The following is a 25351-nucleotide window of genomic DNA, read 5'->3' on the forward strand; positions in this document are numbered from 1 at the left end:
AGTAGCTATAGAGGAAGTCGCTGTTCTGACTTAGAGGAACAGGCCATTAATTTTAAGTTGGTCTTGAAGATGAGCAGATGAATAGCTTTTCCCTGGGGAGGCTATGTGGTGATTTCTGGAGGGACAGGTCTTAAATCCAGGCCATCCCAGAATGTCTTCTGATCCTGTAAAGTCTTGTCCCAGCACCTCACGTTTTTGGTGGGCGGATCCCTTCCCTTCTCACAGGTTGTATATCCATCCTCAGGTATGTGGGGACGGTGTTCTGGAAAGGCTGCCCTCCCCCCCAACCCCTCAGGGGAGAGCGGCTGCCGGCCCCTAGGGCCGAGCAAAGAGGACTTCTGTTTTGACTCTTCGTTTTCTCACATTTTCCCTTTAAACGCAGCCTGTCTTATATCTCTCTTTCTTATTTTTGTTTCTAACCCCCTCTGTTCCTCTTCAATGTAATTTTAAAGTGAAAACACATGGCTGCAAAACCAGGTCTCTCCATTTACTCAGCTGCACCTACTTATTCAATTTAAACTGGAAGGCTAGTTTACAAACTTTCAAAAATAAGTCCTGGGCCAATGTGGAGAACTGTATAAACACAGGTCTAATTTCATTTCTACTTGTTTCTTTCTTTTTTTTTTCCCTCTCTTGCAAATGACCTTCCTAGTATAAAAGCCAGAGCATATGCATGCACACATATATACACTTTTTCTTTCTGGAAGTTCCTCCTTGATTTCTAATTCTGTAACAAAATAAACAGGTCTTGAACAGAAAATGAGAGTTTTTAAGAGACGGTTTCCAGCAAACTGTCAATTAACATTAGTAACATCATTCAACACAATATCAGTTTAAAGGGCTTCAGGATGGAGTGTTTGATTGTTCGAATAATGACTAACGGAGTAAGTGAATTCTGCTTTCTCTCCAGTAAAGACACATATGCACTAGTTTATCTGTTAATCCTAATCCTTTTTCATTTTTGGAAGCTAAAGGAAGGCAGCTTTGGAAAATAGGGCCAAAAAGAGCGTTTCTGGTAGCCCAGCTGTTCATGTTTAGTACAAGGGAGACAAAATGAGAACATTAATCCTGAAATACTGTGGAAATTGACTCATGGTGCTTTATCCTAAAATGATCAATATTCTAGCCATATAAATTCCTTATTTGACCCCACCGAACGATATATCCTTCTGAAATACATAGAATGATAAAGAAAGAGTCATATTAAACTATAATGTATTATTTATCTCCCATTTGTAGGGCTGAGGACCACGTATTTTCACACAGTGTCTTATGCGACCCTCACATAGAACCTGTTAAAGAACCTGCCCGAGGTCGATCACCTTAGCAGGGAAGGGGGAGGAGATTCAAAACAGCCATGGCTTGTGAAGGTAATACTTCTGCTCTTAGCTGAGAGGGACGTACAAGTCTGGGGTTCCGTCCTAGTTTCAAGAGTCACAAACGATCCTCCATAAAGCAATACTCTTATTACGGACTGAATAGCATCCTCCCCAAATTCATATGTTGAATCTCTAACCCCCAGCACCTCAGAATGTGACTCTCTCTGGAGAGAAAGCCTATAAGGAGGTAATTGAGGTTGATTAGGTCATAAGAGCGGGGCCCTAGTCCAAGAGGGCTGGAAGGGACAGCAGAGACCTCACGGAGCAGAGAGAGAAAAGGCCATGTGAAGACACAGCAGGCAAGTAGCCAACTATAAGCCAGGAAGGGAGAACTCACAAGAAAAGCATCCCCGAGGCACCTTGATATTAGGTGTCTAATTTTCTGTTGTTTAAACCTGTGGTATTTTGTTACGACAGTCTGAGCAGACTGATGGAAATTCATTGGCGAATCTTGGTTGGAGGCTACTTTCCTGGTTTTATCCCATTTAGAGAACCAAACTCTTGTCCTTAATGGTGCCATACATTTCTCTCTGTGCAGAGACCTCTATGACAAAACCTGGAGAATTTCTTGAATTTAGGACTTTCTGGAAGAAATCAAAGATTAGACCCACGCTTGGAAATGAAAACCATAATCACACCATGTGAAAAGTACTACCCGCGAAGCACTGCAAATTATAAAATGAAGTTTTATTTCTTGCCTGATATAGAAGTTGGTGAACCCCTTCACCAGGTGAGACTTAGGGAGTTACTTTGATGAGATTTAAATGCTGCCCCTCTTCATGCTCTGTTAGGTCCCCTCACTCTTGTCCCAGCCCAGCCCATATCGCAATGGCAGATTTATGCATCAGGATGTTCTTTCGTTACAGAAAACATTTGGTTCATTTTTAGAATATCATGTTATCAACATTATTTCTTTTTTTAAGTTTGTTTATTTATTCTGAGAGAGAGAGAGAATCTCAAGCAGACTCCCCACTGTCAGCACAGAGCCTGATGCAGGGCTTGATCTCATGAATCACAAGATCATGACTGGAGCTGAAATCAAGAGTCAGCCACTCAACTGACTGAGCCACCCAGGTGCCCCTTATCAACATTATTTCTAAGGAAATTCTCTCCTTGCTATATTTCCTGCTAACCACTTGAAACTGAGTATTCATTATTTCCTTCTCAGTCAGCTTGGCGATTCCTCTTCCTGTCACTTGATATCCTGCTTTCCTTTGCCAGCTCTTCAGCACAAGAGCAACTCCTGCTTGGGGTCCCCCCGGAAAGCCGAACTCCTATCTGAGCCAAAGCCCTCCCTGTGTGATATAGTTTCACATCCCGCCAGCTGCAGACATTCCACGGTGTTTTTTTTTTTTTTTCAAAGCTGTTGTGTACCCATTCTTCTATGGGCCACCCCCTGATGAAGTCCAGAAGGGTGGCTATTCATTATTAATCCTGACTGCTATCCAAACAGCTGTGGAAAATGCAAGCCAAGTCTACTGATGCTTAGTCATTGAGCATTTTTCGTTGCCTGGTCCTGTAAGACCTTCTCTTTGTGTACACGGTCTCACTCCTCTAGCTCTGGGCTTGGTAACAATCAGAAATAAAAACAAGCATGAGATAGTCGGAGGAAATGCAATAAGTACAACACTCAAGAAGCTTATTGTGAGTTCATTGCATTTTTAAAAAAATTTCTGCCTGAGCAAAACTTACAATGTATAGTAGATGGCAAGTGGAAGCCTGAACTTTGCTTTGTTTTCTGCTCATAAACAAAGTGGAGTTGGGCATATGGTGGAGTGTGGTGTAGTTTCAGAAACAGAAGTCGTGGGCAAGGGAGATGATCCCCCTGATGATTCTGAAGACTCAGGGATCTCAGGACAGCTGTCCATCTGGGACCAATCACCTTTCCCCATCTGATCAGCCACCTTAAACTGAACAAAGTCCTAAGAAAATAAATTTTGTATTTAAACAGTTTATCGGCTTTCTTTTTATTTATTTATTTTAAAGAGGGAAACGAAAACAAGCTGTAATGTTACACACTGGAGAGAAGAGGGCTGCTCTGTAGCCCAAGCGGGGGGTGGGGTGGGGTGGGGGGGGTGGGATTAGGGATCCTCATACCTCCAGGCAGGGGGTATGCAGACGAGGAAGAGAGAGATGTGTGGTCTGGCCCTTTAAGGAACTGAGGGTCCCTTATCAGTCTCTCAGAAGACAACACAAGGACCCTAGATTGCTTTATCACTGGTCTGGGTTGACTTGTACACACACACAAAGCCCTAAAATTCATATGTTGAAGTCCTAACCCCCCCTCCCCCACTACTCAGAATGTGACTGTATTTGGAATTAGTGTCTTTAAGGTGATAATTACAGTTAAATGAGGCCATTAGGATGGGTCCTAATCCAAGGACTAGTGTCCTTATAAGAAAAGGAGATTAGGACACAGACCTGCACAGGAGGATGATGGCCATCTACAACAGGCCTCAGAGGAAACCAGTCCTACAGACCCCCTTGACTGCAGACTCATGGCCTCCAGAACTGTGAGAAAATTAACTTCTGTTGTTTAAACCTCCTAGTGTGTGGTACTTTGTTATGGCTGCCCGGGAAAATCCATACAACCACCAATCATTGCCCTGCCCACTTAAGAGAATAGCTTTGTCCAGGACTTGATTTCCACCCTTAGATTAACCCCACATATCAGATATTATTGTTGTTGTATTATTTAATCAGTGCCTGTTTACATTTATTCATGCATTTACTATGTTCTTGCACAGGATTCCTTCTTGTATCTCATACCTTTCTCTCTGTGATCCTTTTCGTTCTGTTTGAAGAATTAAGTTCCTTTGTGAAGTTCTGTTATAAATATGCTCTGAGTATTTGTTTACCTGAAAATGTCTTCATGTTATTCTAATTCTTGAATGATAGTTATGGCATATAAATATTCATTCGTTGCTTTCCTCCTAGTATTTTGAAAGTGTTGTTCCATTGTTTCTCTTGTTGAGAAGCCTACTTTCTCTCTGATTTTTATTGTCTTGAAGGACGATATGTCTTTTCTCTCTTGGGATCTTCTCCTTGTTTTAGGTGATTCATTGTGTTTCCTGCTTTGGCAGATTCCCGTTTTTCATAAATTTTGGAAAAGTCTCAACTGTTATCTCTTTGAATATTGCTTTCCTCCCATTCTTTGGAACTTTGACTGGACAGGTAGAACTTTCCATTCTATCTTACATGTTTCCATATATTTTATCTCTTTGCTTTCCATCTTGCTATTCTAGTCGATTTCCTCAGACCTACATTTCAATATATCAATTCTTTCTTCAGCTAAGTCTAATATGCTGTGTAACCTGTCCATTAAGCATTATATTTTACTAATTGCATTTTTTATTTCCTTAAAGTTTGACTTAGTTTTTTGTGAAACCAGCTTGGTATTCGAATAGTGCATTTTTCATATTCGTTTCCCCTTTTCCTTTTGATTTTCTTAAAAAATAGCCATAAGAACTTCATGATATAAAAATACATATTAAAAAACATAGAACAGGGCTTCCTGAGTGACTCAGTTGGTTGAGCATCCAAATTTGGCTCAGATCATGATCTCACAGTTTGTGCATTCAAGCCCCACATTGGGCTCCCTGCTGTCATCACAGAGCCTCCTTTGGATCCTCTGTGTCCCTCTTTCTGTACCTCCTCTGCTCATGCTCTCTCTTTCTCTCTCAAAAATAAATAAAGTTAGTTAGAAAATAAAAAACATAGAACATATTAAACTATTTAAACCATTTTGATTTTGACAATTCCAATATCTGCAGTATTTAAGAGTCTAATTCTGCTGGTGATTGATTCTTGTTTCTGGTGGCATATTTGTTGTGTGTGTGCGTGTGTGTGTGCACGTGCAAGTGCTTATATTCCGTGCAAATTTAACCATAGGAAATTGCTGCAGACTGAGAGTCCATTTATCCATTTTTCCAGGGGCAATTTGGATTTATTTCTTTAGTAACCAAGGAAATACCAAACTAAGACCCCTTTGAATGGAAGTATTGGCTTAGGGCTTTTAGCATCACACAGGTAGTAGGCCAGGCTGTGATTATGAATTGCCCGTGAACACTCTTTTCCCTTCTCTACACAGAGCCAAAGCAAGTCAGAAAAATTCCTCAGCTTTGCTTTTTTTCTGGTCATTTTAAGAATAGCCTTTCAGAGCACTTGGGTGGCTCAGTTGGTTAAGCATCTGACTTATACTCAGGTCATGATCTCACATTTTGGGAGATGGAGTCTCACATGGGGCTCCACACTCACAGTTTGTGGAGCCTGCTTTGAGATTATCTCTCTTTTTCTCTCTGCCTTTCCCTCATTCTCTGTCTTTCTCTATCTCTCTCAAAATAGGCAAATAAACTAAAAAAAAAAAAAAAAGGAGAGCCTTTCACTTTAAGATGGGGAATTCTAGCTTTATGTGAGTGTAGTTCTCTTCTAGCTTTTCACTTTGATAGGACCAAGACTTATCTCTTGGTCCCCACAGTGCCTTAAAACCTGGAGATCTGCAGATGACCTTAAGGTAGTAGTATTTGTAGAATCTGCCTCTCTGGATTCATGACTCATCTTTGTTTTTGGCTTCTGGTGACCTCCCTTAGGTCAATTCCAGTATTTTTAGATGTTTTGTAGTGGAATGTTTTTTTTTAAATGTTTTATTTATTTCTGAGAGAGAGAGAGAGAGAGACAGACAGACAGACAGGCAGACAGCATGAGCAGGGTCAGAGAGAGGGAGAGATACGGAATCTGAAACAGGCTCCAGGCTCTGAGCTAGCTGTCAGCATAGAGCCTGATGCGGGGCTCTAACCCACGAACTGTGAAATCATGACCTGAGCCGAAGTCCGATGCTTAACCAACTGAGCCACCCAGGTGCCCCTGTAGTGGAATGGTTTTTAAATAGCTAAAATATTGCCAAAATAGAATCTAAATGGTTTGCTCTGATTTTTTGCCAAAATTTTTACTTCTATTTGCTCTTTTGTTTATGTACCTTTCTTTATAAAATAAAAGTGGAGTTTACCCAATTTTCTCAAAGGGTTACCCCCAACATCCCTGTGCCAATAGCTCACATGCCTTTTCATTTACTTAAATAGTTTTCCGTCTAAACTTGTGCCAGTTTTCTCCTTAGAACTCAGGTCTGGATTTCTCATTATACTATATGAGGAACAACTGGATCTCATTTCCAAACGTTGGCCACTTCCGTACTTCCTTTTACATTATGAAGGAATCTGGCAAGGATAATGCAACAACTCATTGCATTTTTCTTTGGCCTATCTATGGACCAAACATCAGTGCCATTATAAAATCTGGATTCTACTTTCAAAAATCAATATAGACACTCATGATCTCCTGACTTTGGAGACAGGTGCTCGATGTTCTTTGAAATAAGGAATTTTTTGGTTTGTTTTCACCTCCCTCATTTTTAGTTTATAAATAAGTGGTCTGGTGTCACTCTTAGATGAACTGACTTGTAATCTCTCTTGTCAGATTAAGTAGGAAGATGGTATTCTATTAATTAATGGTGAAGCTTTTGTTGTTGAGGTCTATCTCATTAGCATAGATGCTCTCCAAGGGAAATTTGGGCTCATGGTACCAGGGGAACTGTTCATTTTTTTCCAGCACTAGTTTGTTCTGATTTAAGGGGCAGAGCTCGGGATATGGTTGGAAGTTTCACTGAGGTAGATACATTTTTTTATAACGAGAAGAGTAAAACATTCCAGATCTGTACGACCAAGGAGCCAGAGCTCTGTGCTGGCCATCCCTTACAGGACCAATAAGGAGCTCCTATTGGGAAGTCCTCAGTCCGTGTTTTGACAAGGGTGAAAACAGACTCTTCTAACCAGAAAGACAGAGCTCCCTTCCATCTGTATTATAACATATAAGTGAAATTTAAGCATTAGGACACCACTTTCCATCCCATCATAGGTAGTCATGTTCTGTGACATTCATTTCTGAGTCCCCAAGGCAAACCCACACATTCAGAGTTGGGGGACATGACAGAGACTCTGCTGTCCGAGTCTGACGTGTCACAGAATGCCTCTGGGGTTCTGAGGGGCTGATGTGGGCATTGTGTAATAACCGCTTTCAGAATCATTTGGGTTGGGCCCACCTCTTCTAGGCTGTGTGTGCAGCAGGTGCACCCCCTGAGGGATACTCTGGCTTTACCTATAGCACTTGCCATGTGAGACTATGACACGGATGGAAGAGACTTCCCCAAGGCTGGGGGGTCACTGTTCTCCTCCCTTACATCCTCTTTCAGCTAAAATCCCCACTGTCAGGCCTCAGCTTCTGCCACCAGCCCCAGTCCTGGCCCGTATGCCTGCTCTGTGTTCCCTGCACTCTGCTTACAGACGCTCTGAAGTTGTGATCGCGGTTATCTAGCAGCTTCCAGGACCCCAGCTTACCGTATGATATTCGAATAGGGTTACTGGAACTTTTGTTGGTGTAATGCCGACTTTTTGGAATTTTAGTCTGAAGTCGTATTCATGTACACCTTGCTATGCAATTACATAAAATAGAGACATGCTGTCTTTCCATTTCAAGTTCAACAAGGGTGCACATGTGCAGAAAATGCTCTGATCGCATCCCTTCTTGCTGTCCAACGCTTCCCCAAAGGTCTCTCTTTAATCCCCATCTTTTCTTCTGATGAGCAGTTTGTTCCTGTCCCCTCAAAGCACTTTTGCATTCCAATTTACCTCCTGAGGCTGGAGAATCACTTAGAACGAGGGTGGGGTGGAAAAGCACAGTGAAGCAAACAGGTGGGGGATGCACATTGGGAGAGAGGGGACGGGAAGGGGGAGGGGTGGGGAAAGGCGGGAAGGGGAGGGAGGGGTTTTCAATCTCATCCCCAGCTCTTCACCTGGAGCTACACAGAGCCAGCCCTCTCCCTGAGGTGAGTTCCTTCCCTCCCTGCCTCTCAGCTGAAGCCAGTCCCCCAGGGCCTGACCTCTCCTGCCTAGGAAAATTGGTTTTAGCCTGAACCTTCTTCCTTGATCATCCTACATGAAAAGAGCAGTTGGAAAGGACCTCAGGCTTGGGCCCTAGACCTCTCTTGGCAAGAATAGAGATGAAGGACTAATTTGGAACATAGCTATTTGACTAGCGGTGCAATAGCCTGGATAGAGCTTATTTAACAGTAAAATAGCATTACCAGAGCTCTTTGGGGATTCCATGGTATAACACCGTGGAAGAAGAGTGCTGTGTTATTTTTTCTGTTTTGCCATCACCTGTCACAGCAGTTACACCTGATATTGATAAGTGACTCCTTGGTCTTCCCACTGAATTGTCACCCTCCCCCCACCCCGAGGGTTTTGCTAAGAACCTCAGACCCCAGGCCCTTGCACAAAACTTGGCAAATGGTAGAGGCTTTTTGTCACGTGAATAAATAAGTTAATGAATGGGGCAGACTTCACTCCCAGCAAAGATACCAGCCAAGCTTCTAGACCTTCAGGAAAGATGATGGTCCCCATTTCTTACATTCATGATTTTCAAAACGTCTGGATTTGCCCTCACCACCGACTTGAGGGAGCACCCCTTCAGGCCCTGGTCTGGGAGGTCCTCTGCCTGTGAGGACCGTACATTGTGACAGCAGAGATGAGATTTCTAGAAGGCTGCAAGCCTCGGCCCTGCTAATTTAGTGCTTCCAAGGGTTACACTCATTGAGCTGCTTTCACATTAAATCCTTGAGTTTTACCCAATACTATTAAGGAAACCATCAAATAAAAACTGCGTTTGCCTATGCTGTAAAAGCAGCGCTCCTTTGATTTCTCAGTGTCGCACATTTAAAGATGAATTAATTTCAGAATTTACAGCGAGGAAACCTCTGTGTGTACCTATCTCTCTGGGCCTCGGGTCTGTTATGTGACAATAGGAATGATAATGCTTCCTTACGTGGCTACTGTTGGGAGGGTGAGAAATAATGCTGTGAAATCACATAACAGAGTGAGGCACTCACTAGGTACTCGATGGGGCTGTTAATAACAGCTCAGTGCATTTCCGATTATGCTTCTCCCCTTCGGTTTTTGGCTGGCCCCGCCACAAAGCTCAAAACAAATCTGATGTTGTCACAGCGGCGACCACCCTCCTGGTTAGCAGAGCTGCTTTTCTTCTCCGTTCTTATCGTTCTCTATTTGTAAATCCCTGTGGTGTGGGCTTGCAATCCTCCACCCTCGAGCCTTGTTCTTTTAACTACTCCCGCTCTTTGGGGAAGCCTCTGGTCTCCCACACAACACAAAACAACACCAAGCAAAAACAATAAAGCAGCGTGCGCCTGCAAAACCATGCTGCCACCGCCATGACCAGGTCCTCAGTGAGAACGAACACTTGCTGGGGCTCCTGGCCGGGGCCGGGCCACCCACTGTGCTGAGGACACTGCCTTACAACTTCCTGTCTCAAAATCAGTCCTTCACTGTAGGCAACCGGGTTTCCCACTTTCCCACTTTCGCTTTGCTCTTAGCCTCCTGGGAGTCTTCCTTTTGTGCCAGCTCAGCAATGAATTTGAACTCGAGCTTTTGTATTTGACCCAACTTTTCTACTTGTTCCATTCAGAAAGGGTGTTCGGGGCATCTGGCGTGCCACACAGCTTGAAATGGAGGAGGCTTTCCAATCCTTATATAAATCACTTTTCTGCTTCAATTAACTGGATGGAGCTGGTTTTCTTTGCCTGTGAGAAGCCTGGCTGATGGAGAAGAGACTCCTTTTCCAAGGCTTGTGTGGGCACCCTCTCCTGCGGGTGATCCTGGGAGAGAGGTGAGAGTGGAAATTGCCCAAGGAGCCGGGATTCAGGGTACTCAGCCTACGGGCTCTAGAAGCCTTTTCTCCACCTCTCAGGACTGGAGTGGGGGGCTGTGCAGACAGGAGGGCCCTCGCGGGAGTAGCAGGGGATTTTTGATGGAACCTGTGTTCTCTGTGGGCAAGGTTGAGCCAGAGACTTTCTGTTACCCCCAATAGACATCATACCTTTGGGTCTAAGTGCTGTTTCACCACCTAGACAGAGAGCGAGTTAGTTTGGTTTAGTTTACTTTAGCTTAGTTTGCTTTGATCTTATCCTGGGAAGAAGACGGCACCTCTAGCCCCCTGTGCCTTGGGAATGCCTCTTCCTGGATTTCTGGGTCTGTTCTGTTCCCGAGAGCAGTTGCCAGCTCTAAATCAGGTGTTTGGGGATATCAGGAAAGAGCTTTTCAAAAATATCCTGAGCACTGACTTTATCTGATCAAGAAAAACACGAAAAATTATTGTTTGCTATTTCCTTAATTTCGTTAGAACGAAAGAGTTTGACACGCACAAAGGTGTAGTCTCAGAATAAGAATACCTGAGTGACTTCAGATTTAGCACAAACCCACTCACTAGTTTTTATTTGTCCGATTTTTGCTTTAGTCCAGTGGCATCTTCGTCCCGGACCTTTGGATCGGGCTTGGGGAACGTTGGTTGATTTCATGGGGTGGTTCAAGGCCCACTACCTCTTTCATGCTCTGGGGGGCACTGGCCATGGTCACCTGTAGCTGGTGACACTGGCAGTACGTGCACAGGGCCTCCCTGCCTACCTCATCTCGAACTTGCCACCTCTCCACCCCCAGTGTGGATGCCCAGCCTCTCTCCAGCCTGCCCCATCTCGGGCTATATTGGGTATTGGACGCAGGGCCGGAGAGCAGCGTGGGGACCCTGTCATGTGTGGCTGACTGAGGCACGGGTCGTGACCTCTCTGGCCATCAGGTTCCTGCTAAGGCAAAGGAGAAGGGCTGAGGGGATCTCTTGGGGCCACATCCTGTCATTCATAGGCCTCCCCAGGCATAGAGAACTCGACCCATCCTGAGGCTCCTTGTGCCTGGAAAGTGCTGCTCAGACCTGTCCAGCCCAGGGCCCCTCTGTCTTCAGAGCGGTTCCCTTGGGTATCTCTTTCCACCAGAGGAGAGGAAAGTACAGAGGCATCCAGGCTTCTAACCGCAGCTTTCCCTACCAGGTTTTGGCTCTAGAAGCAAACAAGGAAAACATGTCCTTATCCAAGAGAATCATCCCTCAGAGACGTTCCTGCTAAGAAGTTGGATCTCCCAGTGGTATTGAGTGGCTTCTTGGTTTTGTTTGCATTCTGACTGGGAAGGGGCATTATAAAAATCAACCAACCAACCAGAATAAAACCAAACAAAATCTTTCTTTTCTTACTAGGTGCTAAACAGAGTTGAAATCCACATTTATGTCTACACGTGGTGGCGGGAAGCTGTTGCCTCGGCCTCTTCCATGGAAGGCTGAGTTTCCATCAGAAAAGATCTACAGCGCCCCCCCACCCCCACCCCCGTGAGTTTTGCCCTTGTCATAAAAGCACATGACTGAGGGTCTGGGGGCTTCCTTGTTCAGTAGTAATACCTCACAGTTATGTAGCGCTTCATGATTTGCAAAGCGTGCATCTTGTACAAGGGCTCTGTCTATTGTACACCCAAAAGGCCCGCCCTTAGACAGAGTCAATCACCCGCCCAAGGTCACAGAGCTGGTAAACAGAGGAACTTGGACTCAGACCCGAGTCCTCAAATCCCAACTTTATTATTTCTTTTCCCACATGGCTCATACATTTACTTAGTCATTGGTTTATTCATTCATTCAGTCAACATCTTCTAGGGCTTAGCATGTAGGTTCACAGTCCAGTGGGAAAGACAGACACATAAATGACAGTGACAATACAGCTTTGTGCTAAATGCCTAGGACACCAAAAGGAAAAATCCCGACCGTTGAGCTGTCTTGTAGTGAGGGACGAGATGTGTCAATGAGCAGTGGGAATACAGGGAGATGGATGCCAAAGGAGAGACGTGCAATCCTGTGCACAGAGAGATGGGCACTGATGGTGCCGTCCCGTGAGGGGAGTGGGCTTCCTGGAGGAAGAAGGCAGTGGAACCAGGGCTGTCATTAGAAGAAAAAAGTGCTCGTCAAGACCGAGCAGCCAAGATGGCGGGCCTGCAGCCCAGAGAAGAAAGACACTGCTACTGCTGCTGGACATTGGCTCTTGACTATGGGACAAGCTTAGGCTTCACAAATTCAGAGTGGTTGCAAGAGTCCATGTGAGATGGGGCATATTAAACAAATTTTTAAGTATTATTTTTACTCACATATAACATACACACAGAAAAGTACACCAATAATTACTGAACATACAGCTCAACGAATGTTCACAAAGCGAAAGTCTCTGGGTAGCGCACCCAGCTCATGAGAGAGAACCCAGCGCCCCAAGATAGAACGCCGGCCCTCCAGGGACCCCCTTCCTGGTCCTTATCAGTTATAATCCCTGACTGAAAGTCAGAGAAAATCACTGCTCTGATTTTTTTTTTTTTTTTTTTTTTAACAGCACGGGTCAGCAAACAGCGGCACCTTATGTAAACCTGAGCACATACTCTTTTGTGTCTGGATTTTTCTCGTCAGCATCTATGTTTGGTTATTTTCCCCATGTCTTGTTGATGGAAAAAAGCAGGCATCTCATTTGGATCTTTACTGAAACATGGGATTGCTGGGTCCTACGTAGGCTGGGAATATGTTTAGCTTTACAACCAAATCTACATTGTGTCACATTTTTTCAGCAAAGATAGGGAGTTGGGGGCAGGGAACTGTGGTCAAGGATGCTTTCATTTGAACTCAAGCACCAAAAATAAAGCTTTGATCAATTAAGTCAGGCAGGGGTGATATTTCTTGGTCATTTAGTAAAGCAAGGGTCCAGAATTGGGCCACCTGTAAGAGTGAGGCCAATTTAGGTTCTCATGGGCTTGTCCTGGCAGACAAGTGCACATGACCTCTTGTTTTTCATGGCTTCTATCCTCACTTACTGTAAACAGGTTTTGTCTATGTAGTGGAGAACATGGTCGTTAGTAGTCCCCGGTTTCTTAGTGACAGATTATTGACACGAGAGAAGTCTTCTCCCCATCACTTCAGAATATAAGAATTTCAAGGAAGGCTTTGGAAGACCTACCCCTGCCCAATCACCGAGGTCACCAGAATGGAGGTGATATGTATGGTTGGACAGGTATGAGTCCAACAGGACCCAAAGATTGGGTTCCAGTGAATTACAGTACAGGAAAGGGAGGAAAGTACCCCTTCCCCCCAAATTTGTAGAAGACAAATAGAGAGAGGATGCCAAACAGATGAAATGGAATGTGCTCACTAGACTGTAGAAGACAATGACCATCTGAACTCTACTGAGAACCAGGTGCTCCACTAGGTGCTTGTCATATGTCAAGAAATTTGATTGTCAAAAACAACATGTGATTAGATGTTACTATGCCCATTTTAACTGATGAAGGAACTCACAGTTTACTTCCAGTGTGAGGATCCCAGTTATTGGACCATGCTTTCCATGTTTGAATTGACCAGAATACCAGGAGAAGTTCTTACCCCAAATCATCTACCAGCTAGCTCCCCCTTTTTCCCAACTGGGTGAATATTATACAAAGCAGTAATTTAAAAATTTTTTCCTTAAAAAAAATTTTTTTGTAGCTATGGGATTGCTATAATCAATGATCCCTTCAACCTTGCTAGAAAAAGGCCATGACATTGGTGATAACTGGAGCATGGTGCTCTCTGGAAGGACCACAGAGCAGGGGAGGAGAAGACATCCTGAGGCAGTGGAGAGAGGTAGGTCGGCGAGCTTTTGAGCATCACAGGCAACTGTGTCATTTCCCAGGGATCTGGGATTTATCTGTTATCCATACATTCAGCGAGTCTACATATGTTGACAATCTATCTGAATCCAACACTGTCCTAAGGATCTAAGATAAGAGAGTGCATTGCCTAAGAAGCTTGAAGTCACAAGGGGGTGGGGAGTGTGGGGAGAGGCAAGTAAGTTTGGACAATATTACTACTCAGCGCTGGGACAGGGACATACCAAGTGTGGGACAGCTAACTCAGCAGGCGGGGAGGGCCTCAAAGAGGAGGAAGCACTTGAGCTGAATCTGTAACAACAAGAAGAAATGTTATGATGTTAAGTAACTTCAAAATACACGCTATAGACATTGGGATAGTATATGCTAATTCGCACTGCATTCTGAGGGGTGGTCAGTTGCTCTGATCAGAGCTTTACAGTCCATATCAGAGATTTACACACCAGACTCAAAATCAGTCAGGAGCCAGAGCTCCAGCTTCCTTATTCCAAAAGAAACCAGAAGCTTTTTATTAAGTTAGGATAGTGAATGTTAAGAATGGCTTTTCACTGGGGGACATTATTGCCTTCTTAATTAGCATAAGGGATATTATAGAGGGTCTCTCTTTGATGAAAGTGGTGGCATTTAATAGATGTGAATCCAACATGCACTGGCTACAGTATTTTAGAGATCTTTCCTGCCTCTCCATAACCAGGGTGTAAAAATCCACTGAAGTCTTTAGTCTATCTTCTTGTTGTGGGTGCCCACGGCTGATACCTAAATGATTGGATTAGAGGATTCTGATGGCATCACAAGGCTAATAGGACCCTGTGTCTATACAGAATGTCGGTGTCTGCTTTCAGTATACTTTCTATGTCAAATGGTTGCCAGATCATCTAAAAAGGCTGGAATTCACCAAGCTCACCAAATAATTCTGATAGATCTTTTATTTGCCTGCTAAAATGTGTTTGGTGAAAAGGTATCTCTACGTGTGGTAGACATCGGCCCTGAAAGTTGTTTTCCTTATAATACAGTGTGCACGTGGGGTTTGGGTACCACCCTTACATGCCAAAAAGCTTGTGCATGACCAGATTGGTTCAAGTCAATTTGCCATGGGGAGTTCAACCAGATAGTGCAGGCAAAGGGGTGCTCTCTGGGCAGGGAGGACCCTAGGGGCCAGGGCACAGGGAAGTTCTCAGGGACTTGTAAGTAGGCGGGTTCCTTGAGGTGCAGGGTACAGGGGGAGGGACAGTGAGAATGTTTCCCTCCCGAAGGACTTCCATGCTCTGTGGGTTTGGGTTTCAGCCCTCACATTGGTGGTGTTGAAAATGTGCCCCAGGGTAACCCACGTTGGAATCGGTCTGCAGGGATGGTGCCAAGATTATGCTCTTAAAAATAAGCTCCCCTGGCAAGTTTTCACACATTATTAGAGTTTAAGAATAAAGAAAACCACTGCAAGGTGCTCAGCCGTGGGCTGATAGGATGGTGGTGCACCAGACCCTCTAGCAGCAGGGCCAAGTGTGATGGGGTGGGGTTGGGGGTGGGGTCCGGCTGGAGACCCAGATACAGGTCAGGAGGTTCTGGGGACAGTTCAGGTGACAGTTCTGGAAGTGGGGAGTTGGTTTAAAGGGTCGCTGGTAGCCAGCCTGCGGGAGCGACTGACGGGCCGCCCCAAGGCTGGTTTGAGCGAGCCTGGGTGCTTGTGATGACTGACAGATGTCTGGCTTGGGGACAGAGTGGGGAGTGACAGGAGCCAGTCTTTCTCAGGCTGCTGGTCTTTTGTCTTGAGTATGTAGGGTGAGGCTTACTTGCAGTTCCCTCACCTCCTGGGCCTTTTGCCTGCGCCGAACTGGCGTGGAGTGACTGACTGGCGTCACCCCTGCCGCCCGCCCTCCGGGCAGCGGCGCCCCTCCTCCAGGGTGCTCACTCCCTGCCTGGGTCATGCCTGGGCCATGATAAATTCTGTTCGCACAGAAACAGCCTTCTTTGTTAACATTCATGTAATGAGAATATTCTTCACCATCACCTGCTTTTAGTTCCCTTTAAGTAAAATAAAAAATAACCCTAAAAGTGGATTATGTGGAAGAAAACAACAGGGCTGTTTCCCTCTGGTCACCCGTTGCCCCAAATCCCTGCCAGATGGTCAAGCAGAGCAGCTCACGTGTCAGCAAATTACAGACCCTCATTAGGACCGTATCTCATGTTTTTAGATGCCGTGGGCCCTTATACGAGGTGATGTTGATTTCTTAAACTTGTATGACCACACAATGAATGCATGTTAGTGAGGTGTCCAATGAAATGTGAAACGATCAGTGAATTCTTTGCATATTTTATTTTTCTTTTTTTTGATTTCCAACTCACACACATCTGGCATATTTTACATCTTTGCAATAAAACATGGTTACAATAGCTTAAGGAATTTATATATCCAAAATATTTCACCATGATCTCAAGATGAAATGAACTTGTCTTCCAGATGTTCGGTATCCTCCCAATTCTAAGCTACAAACTCAAGATATTGCTTACAGCCTGGTGATGAATAACTTAATCATTACGCCGATTCCCCAGAATGTCAGAATCTCATAAATACAAACAACAATGAAGAAGGAATTCAGTGCTAAAACTTACTAATACAAGGTGGATGACAAATAAGTAATCACATCAATAAATAATGATATGTTCTGGTGCAAAGTGCCAATACAAAGAACCCATTATCTTGTTTTATCTTTTTAAATAAATGACTGCAAGTGAGTGTAAATTCTGAGAAAATCACATTCCTGTAACATGCCTCATAGCCCTACCGACACAATATGTACATCTATGACGATACAGTCACCAAATATACAAAGAAGAAACATGAATAAAGTGTATATACCCCTGGGTGTATAACTTGATCAGTACAATGTATGGAAAATCATTTGATACTCATCATTTTATATCAGAAAAGATGAAGTGCCTTAGGCTAAGAATGTGGCTTTAGGTGAGAATTTCACAAGAACCTAAAAGGATAACCTCAGTTATTGTTATAATAAAGTCTGGCTTGTTATTAAAGAAACTAAGCTATTCGAGAACCAAAGAGAAAAAAAAAATCCAAAAATAGTTAGCATCAGATTCTCCTCCCTAATGTGCACACGCTAAGCCAGCAGGATGAGTCTGGAAAGAGATGTCCAGGAGTTGGGAAGTCATTACTATGGAACTAACGGGCGTGACTCCTATTTATACAAGAAAAACCAAGACCTCATCCCTAAGCCCCCTTTCTGCTGTGTCTTCAAATTATGAAGGGTAGGGCTGAATTTTCTTTGTATAAAGTAGCAAAAGTGGCAAATAATGGCTTAGTATCCAAATGCTTTATGAGCAAATTTCACTTAGAAGGGATGAATTTAGATTAAAAAGTGCAAACCATATTTTGGTGAAAATGTCAAAAATTACTGATTGAGCCCAAATTCAACCCTTTTGCACAAGCTGTGTCCTTGGACAGATCTTTCTGGGTCATAGTCTGAATGCACCTGCTCCATCGAGACATCAGGATTAAAGAACATGCAAGTTGTAACTCCACAATAAAATTAAGAAACGTTTTGTTCTTTATACAAGGTTTTACTTTTACAAAAGTATCCCTTTAAATAAGATGCATCTGATGTACAAAGTATCAAACGTGTTTTTTTTTTTTTTTTCTCAGCTTGAAAAGAGGCTGGAAATGGGATGCAGGTTAGGTTCGAAGCTTAAACTTTGTAACAACTGGACACAAGGTTCCTCAGAATTGTCAAAAGTCTCTTGTGACCCGTCCTACTACCTTTTCTCAATAAACAACAATATATGAAATAATTACCAAAACATCTCCTAATTCATATAATTTACATGATATAAGCTTGCTTGGTAGCAGCTGGTGTTCGGTCGTGAAAAAACACACAAAGTAAAATGGCTGCTGACTACAATGTACAGCTATTGCTGGGTGTGATGGATGTACAAACGGAGGTCGATGTAGACGAGTTTATTTCCACCAGAGATATTGCCTTTCCATGCAGCACTTGTGCTCTCAGCTTTAACTTGGCTTTTGGTTCTTCATTTGTCTTCAGTATCTGTTCTGATGCTCATAATGCCACCGGTTAAAATCTATATTAAAAGCTACAATGCTACCAGAAGCCATGCCAGTGATCAGAGTCCTGGGAAAGCAGAGACATTAGTTAAGAGCGATACAAAATCACTGATGCGTTGCTGCGTTACACTAGATGGTACCATGGTCTCTAAGTTCACCAAGTCTCAGTTTGGTGTTCATTGGGACAGTGTTATAATTTATTCTTGGTTCTCCCGAGAGAAGCCGAAGAAATCCTGCTCATACCTGAACTGCCAGACTGAGCACCGCTTAGCTTTAGATCAGACAGCTCATCAGACAGACGGCGTTGGGTGTGCACCCTTGGTATGTGTACATGGCTTACATGCATGCGTTGCTCTTCTAAATATCAGGGACATTATAAAATGCAAAAATAATTGAAATTGGGGATGAAATTAAAATAGAAACTTATCTTTCCTCACTCCTTTCTGGAGACCCTTGGCATTGCTGGGACTTTGCAGGTGCTCTCTCTCAATGCCCAGTGAAAAAGCCTTACTTGCCCTTGTTACCCTTCAAGGAAAAGTCGATCCCTTCCTTCTATTATGTTGTCCCTGCTTCCCTCAGATACAATTATTATGACTCTTTGGGCCAGTAGGGGTCAGTAATCCTAGCGCTTGGTAGCGCTTAATCTATGATGGTGGTAGCAAGTGTTTGCAACATGAATACATGAATGAGTAAGGATGTCAGGGAGAAAGAACGTATAAACGACTTAACACAATTTCAAATACCTTATTTCAAATACTTTAGAAACACTCATGTAAACACACATAGTTACACAATAAAGCATTCCATTTACTCATGAATACAGACGGCAGCATTTTGGAATTCTCTAATAATCACCTGCTTAAATTTGCTTTAAAAGTGGGCTGGCTGCAGATCAAATATCGCCTTCCCAAACTAAATTAAATTACGTTGCTTTTCCTAATGACTTCAGTACCATTTTACTAGATTGTGTAATGCTTTCTTAAACTTGTTATATAAGCCTTAATATTTATAACATTTTGAAACCAATGTTTTTATAAAGAATATAAAAAAGTTGGCTGGTAAGCTTTTCTTGTTTCTGCTAAATATACAGCAAAAAAAAAAAAAAAAGAGAGAGAGAGAAATTACATACCACATTAAGACTGTAGAGTTTAAAAATTTTTAAATCTAGAATATTCCAAATATTCTTTTCACTTTATAATAAACCCCAAGGTGAATTTTAGAAAACAATAAAATCCTGTTGCCAACTGAGAAACCATGGAAACCAAATTAATCAATTCTCATACCAATTATTTTCAAAAAGAAGATTGTATGTTTTAAGGAAATACATAAAATATATTAAAATAACATAAATGAGAAATAAGTGAATAAGAAAATGGAGGTGGGGAGTGTTTCAGTAACAGCTGAGTGTTTTGTATCTTTTATTTTATTTTTATTTATTTATTATTATTTTAAATTTATTTTTATATTTTTTAATGTTTATTATCTTTTAGAGAGAGAAAGAACATGAGGAGGGGAGGGGCAGAGAGAGAGAAACACAGAATCTGAAGCAGACTCCAGGCTCTGAGCTGCCAGCACAGAGCCTGATGCGGGGCTCGAACCCACACATGACCTAAGCCAAAGCCAGACGCTTAACTGACTGAGCCACCCAGGTGCCCCTGTTATTATTTTTTAAATGTTTATTTATTTTGAGAGAGAGAGAGAGAGAGAGAGAACCAAGTTCACGACCAGGAGAGGGCAAAGAGGGAGGTAGATTCCCGAGCAGGCTCTGGCTCAGTGTGAATTCATGAGCCGAAATCAAGAGTCGGATGCCTAACTGACAGGCATCCTGCTTTGTATCTTTTAAAACAGAGGCCAGCTCTGGTCCACACTGGGCATTCTGCTGGAAACTACTAGCTCCAAGTATGCCTCAAGCTGAAACATACCTCTGCTGAAACACCTATGTCTCTGCTTCCCAGAATGAAAGCCAGGGGGGCCTGAGACTAAGTGAGGATCTTAGAACAGAGATGTTAGTAGGAATAATTTTGTTTTGGGCAGTGTCCGGATGTGCCTGTTCTTCCTCTGACCCATTTCTTCCTTTCCTCCTTGCCCCACCCCCTCTTATTTTCTTCCTCTGTTTTCTTCTTCTTACCAGAGCCCTTTCTTATAGCATTTACTGCCCTCCTCACGTTATTCTTTTCTGTGCTAGCCTTTCTTCCATCTGGGTGCTGGAGTCTTATTCACAGCACATATCACCCTTGGTAGAAGGTACAGAGCTTTCAATGACAGTTCTCAAGTGATAACATTTCTCCTTAATGTGGCTCACCTCTGGTCATGGGATAAGTCCATTGCTCTAATGCCAGCATCACATCCAGGGTAAATGTACAGCTGCTTGAAGTCACAGGCTTGCCAGACCTCCACCACACCATTGTCCCCTCCGGTCACCAGGTTCTGGCCATCGCTACTCAGGAGAATGGCCTTTCGAAAAGGCAGAAAAGCAACCATTTCTCTCTGATTTTCCCAGATGGTCAATGGTCATTACTGAAAAGCACTCAATACAGTTCCGTCATAATCATTTTCTACTTTTAGCCATTTGTCCATCCAAGTTTTCTAAAGTGCAGTCTGCAGAATTTCCAATGTGGAATTCATCAGAGTTCTTACATAAACAAAGGATCTTATTAAAACCAATTAAGGTTACAAAATAACAGAAGTCCCAAGGAGAATATTATCAATCTCATCCAGGAAGAACTTGAGAATTAAGTAACATGATGTTTTCTTAAGTCCTGAATATTAATAATGTCAAGACTTTCAGAACAAATGGCAGAAGCATATTTCAAAACGGCTTTTAATAACGATAAACCAACAATTACAATTCACTCATGAGTGAAGGGCAATCTGGTACACATACTTTTGGTGTAGGGTTCTAAACATAAGATTCTTTGACAACGGACTCACTTTTAATGTCTGGGGTGTAGCAATGCTTATAAAGGAGCTGAAGAAAAATTTCCTTAAGGATCTGACCCCTCATCAAACAAAAGCTATCATCTCTAAAACCAAATTCATGGAGTTAACTATTTGGGACTAAATGAACTCGGGGTTTGCCGGAAGCACCACTCTACATGAATTTACCTGCTTTTAAAACCACCACGCATCTATTTATCTGGATACCAAAGACACTCTATTATGAGTCACTTAATGTGAGATATAGGTCTTCAGTCTCATGGTTTCAGTCCCTGGTCAGCACTGAACACACAGACCTACCCGTGTTGAATCATTGATCTCCATCTGAGCCAAAAGTTTCCCATTAATGCTGAAATTGCTGAATCGCCCTCGTTCATAGTATATGATACAGTGGCCCTCACTAGAGACGGAAATCAGGCGCGGGAACAAGCAGTTTTCAGGTCCTTCAAGGGCTCGCAACAAATCTCCAGTGATGGTGTGGACAAGACAGGGACCCTCTGCAGAAGAAGGAAGGAGATCAACGGCCAGAGTCATTCATAATGACAAGTCACCTAGGAGTCTGACAAACTCACAAACCCTACGTGGGTACCTACAATCAGACTTGTGGAAAGAGGCAGAAAAGGAAAGAGGTATGCTGGCGGGGGCACCCACTGATGCTATATTTAAACACAAGAAATATAGGGAGCTCTTAACACACATAGTTCTCAACTTGTTACCTACGGAAATACTGGGTCCTTTTCTACATCAGATAATATTCAAAAAGACAGATACAAGTCGTAGATAATGTGAGATAAAATCCTGTAGGTCCCAAAGTTTTCTCGTAATGTGTTTTTAGAAATGTTTCTTCCAAGTTTAGAATTATCCACACGGCTGCTGATTTTCTTTAGTTTCATCAAGACTTTAACATTGTACCACATAAATACATTCCGATCAAATAATGAGTTTCACCTTTTGTACAATCACACATAAAATGGAAAAGGCAAAGGTAATTAAAGTGATTCCGACTGTAAAAACATGTTTTGTCTTTAAATACGAATCGTGAAGCAAGAGAATAAAAGTAGTATGGGGACTGACTTATTGTGCTCCAATTGTTTGTTTTTTTCTTCCTCCTGGTAGAAATTGTGTTGATAAGATAAACATTTCATTAGTCAAGTTCATAAAAATAACTGGCTAACATAGTTTGGTATTACCTGTCTCGTAATTTAAAAAAAAAAAAAACACAAAAAGACAAAGACAGTTAATGAATTATATATTTTTTAAAATATTTTTTAATGTTTTGTTTATTTCTGAGAGAGAGAGAGAGAGGAAGGGAGAGAGAGAGAGACCGCGTGAGCAGGGGAGGGTCAGACAGAGAGGGAGACACAGAATCCGAAGACAAGCTACAGGCTCTGAGCTGTCACCACAGACCCCAATGTGGGGCTCGAACCCACGAACCGTGAGATCATGACCTAAGCTGCAGTCAGATGCTTAACTGACTGAACCACCCAGGCGCCCCATGAATTATATTTTTCAACTGCCTCCAGTAGGTGTATATTTTATAAAAACAAGTGGCATTTGTAAAGCTATACCTAAATTAAAAAAAATTTTTGGTCTTTATTTATTTTTGAGAGAGAGAGAGAGAGAGAGAGAGAGAGAGCAAGCACAAGCAGGAGAGGGAGACACAAAATCTGAAGCAGGCTCCAGGCTCTGAGCTGCCAGCACAGAGCCTGACGCGGGGCTTGAACCCACAAACAGCGAGATCATGACCTGAGCTAAAGTTGGATGCTCAATCGACTGAGCCACCCAGGCGCCCCTCTAAATTTTTACTAAAGTGATAAATGTGCATGATTGAAAAGCTAGAAAATTAGAAAGAAAAAGAAAATAGCAATCACCTCTACTATTACCCATCACTTATAGAAATTAATGTTTTTTTTTCTATACCATGTGTCTGTATTTTCCTTTTGTTCCCCTTTTCACTTTACAGGATAGGATAATATCACACTTTATCATTACTCTTTTTTTAATTAAAAAGACATTTATTGGAAATATCCTATGTGTCCATAGGGTTATTTATTCTTAGATATGAAAGTGAAAAACACTGTTGCTACCTGCAGACAGTACGTCTATTCTCCATAAAGCAGCCAGGATAAGTTCCTGAACACCATACATGATCATCCTTGCTTAAAATCCTCCAGCGGCTTCCCACTACACTCAAAATAAAAGAAATCTCACAAGTTCTCGTGCCGCTGGCCCTCCAGCCTGCCGGCCTTCTCTCCCTAACTCCGCCGAGATAGCATCCACGCAGCCCATCTGGCCTTTTTGAAGTTTCTCCTAAGCATCAGGCTCCTTCCTGCTCCAGAGCCTCCTGCGGTGAACTGGTGTCTGATCCAGAATTAGAATCCAAGTTTCCTGACTTTTCTTGAAACAATGCTTCTTTCACCAAAAGTCAGCCCCCCAAGTAATCATGTTTCCTTTCACATCAGCCTCTACGCAGTCCCAGGTCTTATGAAGGAAGGGGTGTCTGGAGGGAGGTGGGTCCAAGGCCATGTCTGATAAGCAACCTGACTTCTCTCCGGGCCCCCACAGCATCATGAATATCTTCCCCCATCTTTTACAGGTTATTTTTAAGGGCTGCATCATAAGGAGGTGTTGCAGTTGAATTTACCAATGTTCTGGCTAGAATGCTGGTGACCACAAAAACACTTTTATATATGTTTTATATTAGAACTAGTAAGTATTAATAATAAAACCAAATAGTTGCAAAGAACCTAGGATTACCTTGTCTATACAGGGCAATGTCTATTTCCTAAAAGAAATAAATCATAAATCATGGTCAATGAGAAAACAGTATAGTTTTTAAAGGTTTAAAGTGAAAGAAACACCTTCTGACCTTTAGCACCACTGATAACAAGTCCAAGTTCTGCACAGACAGAAACACAGACAACTTCATGGTCATGACCTGTGAGGACAGCTCTTGGGGCGGGATAGTCACCTACAAGGAAACAGGAGCAGTGAGTTACTACAGATCAACAACGGAAATGAGGAGCTACATCACTACATCAAACACTTAAAATAATAATCATTAACATCTATTAAGGGCATTTATCACCTGTGTAACCAGGAGCTAGTGCTTTAACCTCTCTGTGCTTTCCTCATCTGTAAGCTACTACTACTATAAACCTACTACATGAGTTGTTCAGATGACTGACTAAATTAACAAACATGACGGGCTTACCACATTATGACAGTGGATTCTTTAATTCCTATTGTTAGGAAACAAACACCAAGTCTGCCAAGGTACTTATATGCATTATCTTATTTAGTCACGGCAATATTTATAGAAGATAGGTACAATCAGTATACCTATTTTATGGCTAGAAATCCAAGGCTTTGCAAGGTTATTCAATCTGCACAAGTTCATACAGCTAGTAAGTGTTGGAACTGAACCCAGAGCTGTCTAGTTTTGAAACCCACGCTTTTACTCATTTAAAAATATTCCCTAAAATCTCCAACAAAGCAGGCTGAGGTGCTGTGAATTCGATGTGAGAGGAAAGTAGTGAAGGAAAATAGAGATGATCGTCTTAAGTTTCCTCTTCACTTAATAAAGTCAAACCCAACTAAAAAGTCCAGCTGCATTATGTGCCATAAGCGTTTTCAATGCTAAGTGCTTCCACAAATATTAAATAAATGACTTTGAAGTGATAGACTTGGAGTTGGGAGTATAAAGAGGAGGTTATAAGGCATAACCTGAAACTCTTGAGAACTCATCAAACAACCATGACCTTCACCAGGAAGACAGAGACACAGCATGAGCAGGGGAGGGACAGAGCAGAAAAGGAGGGAGACACAGAATCTGAAGCAGGCTCCAGGCTCTCAGCTGTCAGCACAGAGCCTGATGTGGGCTTGAACCCACGAACCACGAGATCATGACCTGAGACGAAGTCGGACGCTCAATGGAATGAGCCACCCAGGTGCCCCTGTGATCTTTTTTAAAATGGCGCTTGAGTTCCTTGCATGCTGGCCTGTTTTTCTCTGTGAATCCTATTCTGGATGGTGTGCCCCCTTCCCCCTTCTGCCCAGTTCTTGAGAGCCACCTGTGCTTTGGGGTTGACACTGCTCTGAGAGCTGTCTCTGGGCTGCCATGTCTGGCCTTCCCTGTTGGGGGTGCGGGATGGGGGTAGTGAATGTTCAAGGCCTGGTAATTGTGCCTGCCTCCCAAAGCCCCTTGTTTGGCACCGATGTGGCCCGCAGCACTGAGCAGCTACACCGGCTCTCTAAGTCTATGCCCCAGTGTGGCTGGAGGGAAGGGAAGAATAGGTCTGGGAAAATTCTGGGAGGAAAAGGCAGAACTAAGACACAATGCTCTT

At 42.9% G+C, this 25351-nt stretch overlaps 1 protein-coding gene across 1 annotated transcript in view; it reads right to left on the bottom strand.

Moving 5' to 3' along the window:
* Nucleotides 1–17054: 17054 nt before the first annotated feature.
* Nucleotides 17055–25351, bottom strand: part of NBEA (neurobeachin) — a 693804-nt gene continuing 685507 nt past the window's right edge. The window contains exons 55-58 of the mRNA XM_039251874.1: nucleotides 23875–23976; nucleotides 21306–21502; nucleotides 20371–20522; nucleotides 17055–18135 (exon numbers count right to left, since the gene is read on the bottom strand). Coding sequence (XP_039107805.1) covers nucleotides 18045–18135; nucleotides 20371–20522; nucleotides 21306–21502; nucleotides 23875–23976 — 542 coding nt within the window. The 3' untranslated portion in view covers nucleotides 17055–18044. The remainder of the gene's footprint in view (nucleotides 18136–20370; nucleotides 20523–21305; nucleotides 21503–23874; nucleotides 23977–25351) is intronic.

Source organism: Hyaena hyaena, unplaced genomic scaffold, assembly GCF_003009895.1.
Source record: "Hyaena hyaena isolate Hyena2069 unplaced genomic scaffold, ASM300989v1 scaffold_398, whole genome shotgun sequence".
NCBI lineage: Eukaryota > Metazoa > Chordata > Mammalia > Carnivora > Hyaenidae > Hyaena > Hyaena hyaena.